The sequence below is a fragment of the Lampris incognitus genome, chromosome 6, assembly GCF_029633865.1.
Source record: "Lampris incognitus isolate fLamInc1 chromosome 6, fLamInc1.hap2, whole genome shotgun sequence".
Lineage (NCBI taxonomy): Eukaryota > Metazoa > Chordata > Actinopteri > Lampriformes > Lampridae > Lampris > Lampris incognitus.
The window spans coordinates 28,478,625-28,491,193 of record NC_079216.1 but is presented as its reverse complement, the minus strand read 5'-3'; the positions used below and the strand labels follow the sequence as shown (position 1 = coordinate 28,491,193).

At 40.6% G+C, this 12,569-nt stretch overlaps 1 protein-coding gene across 13 annotated transcripts in view; it reads left to right on the top strand.

The window, feature by feature from the left end:
- cnot1 (CCR4-NOT transcription complex, subunit 1) overlaps positions 1 to 12,569 on the top strand; it is an 86,088-nt gene that overhangs the window by 48,714 nt on the left and 24,805 nt on the right. For all 13 annotated transcript variants that reach the window (XM_056282567.1, XM_056282555.1, XM_056282565.1 and 10 more), the window contains 3 exons: positions 7,791 to 7,910; positions 8,535 to 8,729; positions 11,784 to 11,926. In XM_056282567.1, coding sequence (XP_056138542.1) covers positions 7,791 to 7,910; positions 8,535 to 8,729; positions 11,784 to 11,926 — 458 coding nt within the window. The remainder of the gene's footprint in view (positions 1 to 7,790; positions 7,911 to 8,534; positions 8,730 to 11,783; positions 11,927 to 12,569) is intronic.

The window sequence follows — 12,569 nt, the reverse complement described above, 5'->3', positions numbered from 1 at the left end:
ACACACTCCAGCTCATTGTGGCCGAGGGAGTATTGTTACAGTGAAGCATCTCTGATATAATAACTGCATGGAGACAGCTCATTGGTCATTTTAAACATTCCCCGTTAGCATACTTCCGACTCCAAAATATTCAGCAACAATTGGGCCAGTATACAAAAAGACTACAGCAAGATGCTTCTGCTAGGTGGAATAGTACTTTGTATATGCTACAGAGTCTACTAGAACAGAAACGGGCTCTATCTGCTTAAGCAGGTGGCTATGACTTGCCTTCAACGTCCTCCGGCATTCAGTGGAAATTAATCGAAAATATGATTTCCCTGCTCGCACTATTCCAAGTGCCCACGCAACAGATGAGCTCATCAATTGCATCGGCTGCAGATGTTATACCATCCATTAGAGCTCTTACGAGTCTCCTTGAGAAAACAGCAGAGATGGACCAAGGCGTGAAAACGTCAAAAGCCGTTTTGCTGGAAGCAAACCAGAAGCAATTCAGTGACATTGGATCTGAGCACCTGTATGCAGTTGCTACAATTCTCGATTTGAGGTGAGAAAACGAATAGGCCTACTACATAAATAGTTCTGTTATGTAGGGCAAATGACTGATAAAAGATAAGTAGGCTATTTGTTGCACACTTTGACAAAGAGGGACTTCCAGGCGTGCATGGGTTTTCACTCTTTTTAATCTGATAATTCAGAGACACAGACACATCAGTCACTCGGTCATTTCACTGCAGGCGATCTGTTTTTCTGAAGCATACATTCACTTTCAATATCGAACTTTAGCTGTAAACCACTTATCTTAACAACGCTCAGATAATCTCACATTTGTCACATCCTGCCATTTACACAACTCATATTTTGACTACACACAGTTTGGTTACACGGCTGTTGTTAGCCATTTGCTAATATGAGGTGAAGCACCGTCTCCGACATCATGGACGTTAATAAACTGACAAACAGTGATATACATGTCATACTGTCTGATTAACACCCCACAACCCTTATGAACTCCATATATCTCTGTGTTGCTTCTCTTAAGCCTGTTTTCATTACTTTTGCTCACCTGATAATTCAGAGACACAGACACATCGGTCACTCGGTCATTTCATTGCAGGCGATCTGTTTACTGACGCACCCCGCCTTTACCTGAGGACCCCTAGCTGCCCTGAAGTGCCTGTATTAACTCACATGTAACCCACATTCATATAGCCAGATATTAAAGTTGTGATAAATAGTCCAAAAATAAACAAACCAATTAATGTGACCAACAATGCAAACTAATGAAAATGGGGTGCCCTGTGTCCATAACAGTTCCAATATTACCCTGGGCCCCACATATTGGTAAAAGGAATGCTATGTGTCATTTTCTTAAAATTAATCTAATTTTGATAAATAATGACTGCTGGGATAGGCTCAAGCGTCCCTGCAACCCTGAGAGCAGAATAAGTGGTTTCAAGGATAGATGCTAATATTTTTACGCACTGGCCCCATGGGCCACCAAGCCCCTAAATGTGGCGGCCAAGCCCCTAAATTTGGTGGCCAGAGTACGTTTTTGGTGGCCCAAATGTAAAAACACAGAAAAGACAATTTAACACAACTTAACACTGTGACACATCAACAAACGAAAAGACATCAACAAAATGAAAATATATAACTATTACTTAAATTGAAAACTCAAGTTCATTTGTAAACATACATACATAAATAATCTCTGTCTCTTAGTTCACACTCTTTTTCGCACCCCCTCTCTATGCCTCTGCCTCATACACGCTCTCTCTCGCTCCCTCCCGCCCAGCATTGTGCCTGTCAGTCATGTGCAATAAAAACATTACAAAAAGCAGTAGAAAACCTATAACACATACTTCTAACTGTAGCCAAAATTGTCAAAATACATGGGCAGAATGAATTTTTTTTATTATAATTATTTAAATTGAAAACTCGTTTTTGTAAACATATGGTACATACACTCACCGGCCACTTTATTAGGCACACCTGTCCAACTGCTCGTTAATGCAAATTTCTAATCAGCCAATCACATGGCAGCAACTCAATGCATTTAGGCATGTAGACATGGTCAAGACGAACTGCTGCAGTTCAAACCGAGCATCAGAATGGGGAAGAAAGGTGATTTAAGTGACTTTGAACGTGGCATGGTTGTTGGTGCCAGACGGGCTGGTCTGAGTATTTCAGAAACTGCTGATCTACTGGGATTTTCACGCACAACCATCTCTAGGGTTTACAGAGAATGGTCCGAAAAAGAGAAGATATCCAGTGAGCGGCAGTTCTGTGGGCGAAAATGCCTTGTTGATGCCAGAGGTCAGAGGAGAATGGCCAGACTGGTTCGAGCTGATAGAAAGGCAACAGTAACTCAAATAACCACTCATTACAACCGAGGCATGCAGAAGAGCATCTCTGAACGCACAACACATCGAACCTTGAGGCAGATGGGCTCCAGCAGCAGAAGACCACACCAGGTGCCACTCCTGTCAGCTAAGAACAGGAAACTGAGGCTACAGTTTGCACAGGCTCACCAAAATTGGACAATAGAAGATTGGAAAAACGTTGCCTGGTCTGATGAGTTTCGATTTCTGCTGCGACATTCGGATAGTAGGGTCAGAATTTGGCGTCAACAACATGAAAGCATGGATCCATCCTGCCTTGTATCAACGGTTCAGGCTGTTGGTGGTGGTGTAATGGTGTGGGGGATATTTTGCTGGCACACTTTGGGCCCCTTAGTACCAATTGAGCATCATGTCAATGCCACAGCCTACCTGAGTATTGTTGCTGACCATGTCCATCCCTTTATGACCACAGTGTTCCCATCTTCTGATGGCTACTTCCAGCAGGATAACGCGCCATGTCATAAAGCTCGAATCATCTCAGACTGGTTTCTTGAACATGACAATGAGTTCACTGTACTCAAATGGCCTCCACAGTCACCAGATCTCAATCCAATAGAGCACCTTTGGGATGTGGTGGACCGGGAGATTCGCATCATGGATGTGCAGCCGACAAATCTGCAGCAACTGCGTGATGCTATCATGTCAATATGGACCAAACTCTCTGAGGAATGTTTCCAGTACCTTGTTGAATCTATGCCACGAAGGATTAAAGCAATTCTGAAGGCAAAAGGGGGTCCAACCCGGTACTAGCAAGGTGTACCTAATAAAGTGGCCAGTGAGTGTATATTCTCTCACAGTCTCAGTTCAGTCTTTTTTGCATCCCTCTGCCTCATACACATTCTCTCTCTTGCTTGCTCTCACCCTCCCAGCATTGTCCCGGCGTCAGTCATGTGTGCAATAAAAACATTACAAAAAGCAGTAGATTATAATCCAGAAGAACCGAAATAAAGCGGGTTTGGCACAGCTTCTCCAGTGTTGGTTCCCAGATGTCATTGTAGATGCGGGGAATGAATCTACAGCAGTAAAGTTGCTGACAACAACGTTAACACCATTAACTATGAGCAACTAGCTGCAATACAAACAGAAAATATGCTACACGAGCTAGCCAACAATAGCCTACTGCTGATGAAGAGTAGCTAACGTTTCATTTATCCAATAAATTTAGGTAGCTGCTCTACTTACTAGCGTTAGCACTACGTTAATTTGCTGCATATAAACCTAACCAGCTAGCTAGCTAACTAGATTAGAATTAAACCAACCCACCTTGCTATGGCATTGTCGTTTGCATATCTATGTACCATGTCCACGCTGTTCTTGATATGGAGTTCGATAAGCCCAAGGAAAGCACTGAATGCGATTTTGTTATGTACAGACAAGGCTCAGTGTTTTTGGTTTTTATTTTTCAAAGCCATCCAGCATGCCGAATTTCGCCACAAGAGGACACTGTTACATAACCTCACACGAACAGGAACAACTTCTGGATCCATGGAAACATAAAATCCGATTGAAAATCAGTTTAAACCAATATGCTGCTTTAAAAAAAAATCTGGGTATTTTTTGGTGAAAATCGGTAAAAACTGAAAACGCTGAGCCTTGCGTACAGAATAATGTGCAATGTTGAAATTTTAAAATCATTTTCTCCCGTTATCCACTCTCCATTTGACGTGTTTGTCTCCCCATGGGTCTATTTTCAGGCGATTTAACTGCAAGGTGTGCAACTGCACCTTAAGTGTTGTCCACTTTTTCCATGGATTGTGATGTGGTGTTTCCTGAAGGCATTATTTCCGATGAAATATGAATTAGACTTCTCAGCTTGTTGAGGAAACTGGCAGTACATTACGTCCTTAGATGTGTTGTATTTTAGCCACTTAAACTCTTGTTTCCATTCACTCCTAAATTTTTGTTGCCGTTCCATTTTTTCATAGTCCACCTTTTGTGTTTCTGGTTCTTCTGTAGGGATCATGTTCGTAGCTTGAGTAACGTTAGGCTTAGTAAACCCATACTTAGGCAGCCCCGACATATCGGCAGCTAGCCAGCGACGAGTAAAATTAAGTTACTGTTAGCTGTTTTCGTAGAATGTTGAATTAAAAGGCATGAATGAATCGGGATGTTTGTGGAACTGTGACGTTGCGTTTGCGAAGGGCAGTGGGTATTTTTTTATTTTTTTTATTTAACCTTGACTTGGTGGCCACAGGGGGCCACCTACTGGGTATATATGGTGGCCACAGAGTAACTTTTTATGGCCACGAGCCATCAGGCCATGGTTAATGTCGAACCCTTTGTTTGGATAATGAATGATTAAATAAGCTAACTTTGCTTTAAAAATAAGCAGAAACGCTTGTAAGAGTTGTGCAATTTAATAAGATAGGCTATGAAATGCAAATAGCCTAACCTACAAAAATGGCATAAAATAGATATGTTATCTTTTTTTTGGTTTTTTTTTTGTTTGTTGTTTTTTGTTAATATAAAGGTATAAAGACCGATATTTCCCAGACGCACTCAAGCCACAGCTACTTGTTCTGCTTTCGGGTATCATGGCCGCCCGTTCATGCCCCAGCCAGGAGCGGCAGTATGAAAGAATGATAGAAAAGTTCAGAGGCGAGCGGCTCCGAGCCCCCAGAGAAACTACCACAACCTGGCTCTTTGCAGGCTATGTATACTGAATTACTGGATGAAGATGTGGAACATGGTGGCGACACCAGCAACTAAACCGCATGGCAGAGCAACCTCTAATTGTCAGAGCCACTTACTCCATGAAGCGGACAACTGCTTGCTTTCTGGCAGGACAATAAAAGCTGCTGCCCCGCACTAGCAGAAGCTAGTTTAATCTCTCTCTACGAGACTACCATTGCACGCCATGCACAAGTGTAGATAGCGAGCGACTTTTCAGCACAGCGGCAAATGTAGGTGAGAAGAGGAACAGGCTGACTTCCAAAAATGCGAAGATGCTTATATTTATAAGGAAAAACTTGCTGTTGTGCTTAAGAAGTAGGCTAAGCTACAGAATGGTAGCCATGGCGGGTTGTAAAAATAGTAAATGTTGAGGATGCTTTATACAGTATTTTGCTATAGCCTTTCTTTGTTGCCGTTTTATATTGTCTAAATTTGTAGGAAGCCTAAATTTAGAAAGGGCCTGTATTTTGTTCCGTCTTTTAGAATTTATTTTTATTGCCTCATATAGGCGATAATGGTTTTTTATACTATGAAACATGGTGCATAGTATCGAGCATATTTAGCTTTTATTCCATAGGAAGGCTAAAGATTTGCTAAACTGCTCTTTAGCCGAGCATAGGCTATTATATTGGTTTCAGCTGTTATAATCTACATGATCTTATTAGGTCATGTAGATTATAACAGCGTACATTATACCGCCAGCCCTGTGATGGCCTGGCCGCCTGTCCTGGGTGTCTCCCCGCCTGCTGCCCAGTGACTGATGGAATAGGCTCCGGCATCCCCTGCGACGCTGAGAGCAGAGTAAGCGGTTAAGATAATTGATGGATGGACATTATATTGCTCTGTTTGTGCCGGGGACCCAAAATTGAGGTGGACCAATTTCTGGTGCAGCATGCTTTGGGGTTTGAAAGCAACTGAGACACGATGTTTGGAAAATATGCATCTCAACTGTTACGACACTCCCACCACATATGGAATCACCACTGGTGTACGCTTAGGCAGCTGTTGTCCTTCTCTCTTCGATTGGCTGGTGCACTGTTTGGATGTCTTCCTGATTCACAACTGTACATATCCCTATCTCTTGATGACGTAGATCCCATACATTCCCTACCTCAATGTATTGATGATATTAATCTATGGATATCAGAAAACTTTTTACACTTGAACAAAGATAAAGAAAATACTAATTTTTTATGCAAAGACTCTCTGAGAATTGCAGCACATCTCTGTTCTGTCTCTGGAGTGCAAAAGTGAAGCTAAAAATATGGGTGTAATCATAGACTGTGATCTAAATTTTAAGAACCATATCAATCATCTCACAAGATCAGCCTTCTACCATCTTAAAAATGTTTCAAAACTAAGGGGCTTTCTATCAAAATCAGACTCTTGAGAAATTAATCTATGGATTTATAAAAAGTAGACTAGACTACTCTTATGGTCTATTCACTGGCCTCCCAAAGTCAGCAACTACAGTTAATTCAAAATGCAGCTGCACGTGTTCTCAGGTCCAAAGGCAGTGGTCTTTTAACCATCCCTCGTGCTAATTCTAAAGCAGGGGAAGCTGCCTTTTGTATTTATGCCCAAAGTAGGTAGAACACCTTGCCTGTGGACCTGAGAGACCCCTACACTGAACACTTTTAAAAGCAGGTTAAAAACTCTTAATTTTCAAAGGTGTGCGTGCGTGCTGTATATTTTGATATTTTTATATTCTTCTCAGATTCCTGTATACACCTGTTGATATGCATATTTATTTTCTACTTTTGGACTTTTTTGATTGTGATGCGATTGTATTCTCCCTTTATATAAAGCACATTGTTTTGACCTGTGTATGAAATGTGCTATAAAGTTTGACTTGACTAATATTGTAATCCAAAGGATTTGAATCAAGTGCAACTGGACTTGGTATATATCCGTGAAGACGTTTCGCCTCTCATCCAAGAGGCTTCCTCAGTTCGTGCCTTTCTGACTAGACCAAGCTAGTTCAACTCCTTTGGATAACCATGACCTGGATGAATGAGAACATTCACAGACACTAATATTGTAACTTTTGTACTTCATGTGTTCACCTTTTACTCTTGTATTTATGTTTTGTTTTTTTGAATTTATTTGTGGTTATGTACGTGTGGTCTTTATTTTGTGTGTCTTGTCCTGTTTGTTTTTTATTGCTATTTTGGCAGAACCAATTGTCCCTCAGGGACAAATTATAAAGGTCTATTAATTCTGCATGCAAAATACCTTGTTTAGAAATATAACTGAAATCCAGCACATTAATTGAACTGTTTAGTAAAGTATGATATCAAACCAAAGTTAGTTTTCATATAATACTTCATCAAATATTTCAGACCTAAATTTGTGAAAAATGTAGGTAACAGATTCTCGTTTGCATTGATTGTGCGTCAAAATTGTGCATCACAATATCTGAAATGTATCCCAATGCAAAACCATTGAAAGATGATAAATTATAATTATTTTGCCTAGCCCCATCTTAAAGTGCTTCAGAGTTTCAATGCTAAGTTCATCATCTAGACACTCTTTTTATCTCATGACGTACAAACATCCAAGAGATTTCAAAAGCAAGCGCTATTGACCCACAGTCCACACCACTGCATAGATTGAGGAGATCTGATCCCTTTGTATGAGATGCTTTAATGACTTGTTATAAATGGAATTTAAGACAGTATGTGGAGGTTGTAGCTGTTTTTGACTCTATTGTAGGTTGGAGGAGTTGACCCCAAACAACTGGCGGTATATGAGGAGTTTGCCAGGAACGTTCCAGGCTTCCTCCCTAGCAATGATCTCTCCCAACCCACTGGTTTCCTGGCTCAACCCATGAAGGTAAGCTACTTTAGGCCTCAAACATCGAACAAGTATATTAAGCACTCAATAATAAAACTAATCACCCCTAGCCTAGATGTCACCGTTATGACTCAGCAGGTGTTACTGTCTTGTTGGCATAATTTGTCTTTGGCATATGCCCATTCTCAAATGTGTGTTGTAGATTTCACACAAGATCTTATTGTGCATTATGCAAATTAAAGGACATGGAAAATCTTTTTTAGCTCGAGTTCTTTACCATTGAATAAGAAGCCAGCGGTCAAGTGTTTGCTAAAAGTTGTGATACAAACAGTTTGAGGCAAGGCGAAAGGCAGTTTTGATGACAACATTTCTGACTAACCATATTCCCATGTGATTTTGATATGTTTAGTCCAGGTCCATAGGTCTTGTTCAACTGTTATGATAATTTTCCCCCACTTGCCAATCTACATCCTAGCTACAGGAAATATTACCTCAAATTTGGATCATTTTGTTGTGACCCCATCACATGTAGACAGTTAGTGTAAGCCACTCATAGTGAACTCTTTTCTGTGGGGAAATGCAGCAAGTGTCAAGCGTACACATATTATGCTGGTGTGTAACTGACAGATGCCCAATCAATCTTTCCTTTCTGATATTCAATAGCAACAAGCATGGGCTACAGATGATGTGGCCCAGATCTATGACAAATGCATGGCAGACTTGGAGCAACACCTACATGCTATTCCCCCAACCCTGGCCATGAACCCACAGACCCAGGCCCTGCGCAGTCTGCTGGAGGCAGTAGCTTTGGCTAGAAACTCCAGAGATGGCATTGCTGCATTGGGTCTACTGCAGAAGGTAGGACAAATACTACTGTAATAAGGGCCATGTTTCCTTCCAAATTGTTGGTTAATGTTAAGCTTTCTTCTAGAATCAAAAGAAATTAAGATACAGATCAGTTACATTTCCATCAACTCGTTTTTAACTCAAATAATCCCTCTATGTAGGACGATTAATGGTTTGAATGCGACATTTAATAGGCTATAGAAAAAAGTACATTGGCCATTCCCCCAAGTTGATACATTCTCAAATCTCAGTCTTGCTTGTAACCTTTTGTTAAGGCCCCAAGGTATAGGCCCTTGGTGTTTGCTTGCTCATTTCAGCCAACTTTATTAACTGGTATGTGCTGCCTCACATATAGGCAATGACTTTCCATACCTTTTCAGCAGGGTTTCCATTAGCCAGTATTTACTGGCACTTACCTGTTAAAAACACTCAAAATCTGACAGATAATAATCTCCCTAGCCATGGTGTCCAGCAATAATTTCACCCAAAGAATAGAGTTTTCTGAAAATCAAAATGTTAATTCAACCCTTGTATCAAAAATGTAGCTGTTCAGAGATGGGTCTGTATGCATTGGGGGTTAAACAAATTAATTTTCTTTATTGTTATATCATTTAGGCCACGGGTGCTCTAACACTCAGATTGACCTACACAACCTACTGTAGTTTAACACTAGAATGACTGAGATTTCACTCCTACCTAAAACGACCATGAGCAGTCAAAATGACCACCGGTTTTTAAGCAGTATATTCTGTCAAGATAAATACCCAATTGAGATGTTAGTGCATTGCATATGTTAGTATGTCCTTTAGGAAACGACTGACACCAAAATTAACAATTTAACAACTATAATACTATTTTTAAACAATTTAAACTTCAGAGAGACATGGTTGAACTTGAATAGCAAAATTAAAAAAGTGAAAATATTACCTCAAAAACAAAACGGAAAACACATATTGTTAATCAAACGTAACAAGGACTATAAAACGTGGAATGGAAAAAAGAACTGAAAATAACAGTTGAAACAGTCCCAAACAACAACCGGAATTTAAAAACTACTAGAACGACCATTTTTAAACTCTATATTCTGTCAAGAAAAAATACCCAATTTAGATATTAATGCGTTACATATGTTAGTGTGTCTGTTAAGAAACGACTGACACCAAAAGTAATGTTTTAACAACTTTTAACTACTTTTCTATACAGCGAGCACCATAATTAATTGACACATTGTGTTATTCTGGTTCTGTACTCCAGCACTTTGAGATTGAAAGTGAGGTCAACAATGACAATTAGGTCAACGTGCAGACTGACATCTTTAATGTATGTGAGCCTATTTATATTGATCATCATAATTGTCCTTACCTGTTTCATCATTGCTAGCAGTGGCACCAGAAGAAGACCCAGCAGCAGAGGTCCCAGAGCTAATGTTAACGTTGGCAGCAGCACGGACATTAACGTTTTTAAACACAGAGCAGTTGTCCACTCGTAAATTTATCCCATGCATTATCAGATGTTTCATCATATTCGACATATTCCCAGACTTGCATTTGATGATCGCTTTGCAGCAGTTGCATTTTACTGTGTCTGGTTTGCTTTCTATTTTACCAAGTGTAGCCACGCTTTGGAACGCATAGTGCTTACTGAATCTTGCCCGCCAGTTTTCAACTCCAACGCAGTCACGAGACGCACACCAAGTAGCTTCATGCTGATTTGTCAGTCAGTCGCTTGTGTACAACAACGCTGGTAGTGATTGGCTGGCTGCGATTAGCGTTCACGTCGTCTACTGTAAAGTATCGAAATTTGGCACCGTTTTTTCCAAGTTGAGCTGGGATGCGCAATCTTCTTCTTGCGTATGGAGGATAAGCAAAGCTTGACTCGGTTTTCTCTTTAGCCTTTAACTTTAGGCAAATACAGCAGGTCTCTTGGCTCTCTACTACCGAGTACCGACTCTTACACAAGCTTACAACACACTGTCGCACACAGAGAACGTGGCGACGTCACATCTGAATGTACCGTAAAGCCTTAGACGGAACAGTAATACGGCTGGTACCGTAATACAATGAGTAAGGGTGCCATCAAATAACAACACTTAACACCCAGACTTGCATTTGATGATCACTTTGCAGTGGTTGCATTTTACTGTGTCAGGTTTGCTGTCTATTTTTACAAAGTGTAGCCACGCTTTGGAACGCACAGTAGCTCACTGAATCTTGCCTGCCAGTTTTCAACTCCAACGCAGTCACGAGACACACGCATACCAAATAGCTTCATGCTGATTTGTCAGTCAGTCGCTTGTGTACAACAACGCTGGTAGTGATTGGCTGGCTGCGATTGCGTTCACGTCGTCTACCGTAAAGTATCAAATTTGGCACCGTTTTTTCCCCAAAGAGTTTGATACGCGGTAGGATCGAGATGTTTCGGTCGGTGCCAGTTTTCAATACCCAACCCTATTCATGAGTAATAAAGCGAACAATGTTTATGAAATCTGACCCAAAACAACAACAGAAGTGAGACAGACAGCCGCTGTATACATCAATTGTGGACTGTACCTTTGACTTCCATATGAGTAGAATACAACTGTGGGAGAAAATGGCAAAACAGTCCACCCTTAATATTTTATAATTTAAAAAAAATGTATATGAGAGTAGTCGCAAGCTGTAAGCATTGTTTACTTTGCATTTCTTATGTTTTTTATTTTTAAAAGCAGGCTACATTCTTGTTTATATACACATGCACACTTACAAGTCAACTTTAGTCTTTAATTTGAGTATTTGTTTTAAATAGTAAAGAATTTTATGTAAAATGTATTTGCATTGATGCTTTCTACTTGTATAGCACATGCAAGGCACAGATATGACTGGAATTTTTTCTGTTTGTATGACATTCTGAAATTTCCCCAGACACATTGGCTAGTACCAACTTTTCCAAGTGGAAACTCTTTTCAGCAGGCAAGCTTATCAAATTATGGAGGGAAAGAAAGGGGGAAAAGAAGCTTGGTCAAAGTCAATTCTGATTAGTATAGTGTAACTGGCATATCGATTACTTTCCTTTTCCTCCATTTCCTAGGCAGTGGAGGGTCTTCTGGATGCTACCAGTGGAGCAGATGCTGACCTCCTGCTGAGATACAGGGAGTGCCACCTGCTGGTTCTGAAAGCACTGCAGGATGGACGTGCCTATGGACCTCAGTGGTGTAACAAGCAGATCACAAGGTGAGAAGGGCAGTGTTTCGTGTGTATGCATTCAGCAGCGCCGCCACACCATTGCTCAGTGATGAGGCCGGCTGTTCATGACCGTTAAATTTTATATAATCTCCCAAAATGCTACCTACATGCCCTCTCCGCTTCAATCAGTTGGAGGGGTGAGCAAAGAAAATTAACAACTGGAACAAGAAAATTAACAACTGGAACACCTCCCTCACGTTATCACCGTTTAGCAGTCTTCCTTTTTTCAAAAATATTTCTATTGGATTTTAAACAAAAAGCAATACTTACACAAAGATTTTAAAACAAGTGCATGATATATAAATGATAGAGGAACCTGACATATAATCTTACCCCCAATCACACCACCCCCACCCCACTAGCCCCATCTACAAGCCAGGATGCGCTATATAAGAGGGTATTTCGTCCCTGGAATGAAACAGGAAAGTGCTGGAAGTCGGGTTTAGGATTTAGAAAAGAACAGAAAATAGGTAAGTCAGTAAATAGAAGATGGGGGGGGGGGGTTAGAAACTGGTAGACCTTCACAAGTTATATTACTGACATAAATCAACAAAAACAAAGCAGAAGAGAATGGGGCAATAATTCTTCAGTTTGGCTGAAGATTCTTAAAGTATTCCAGGAAAGGTCCCCA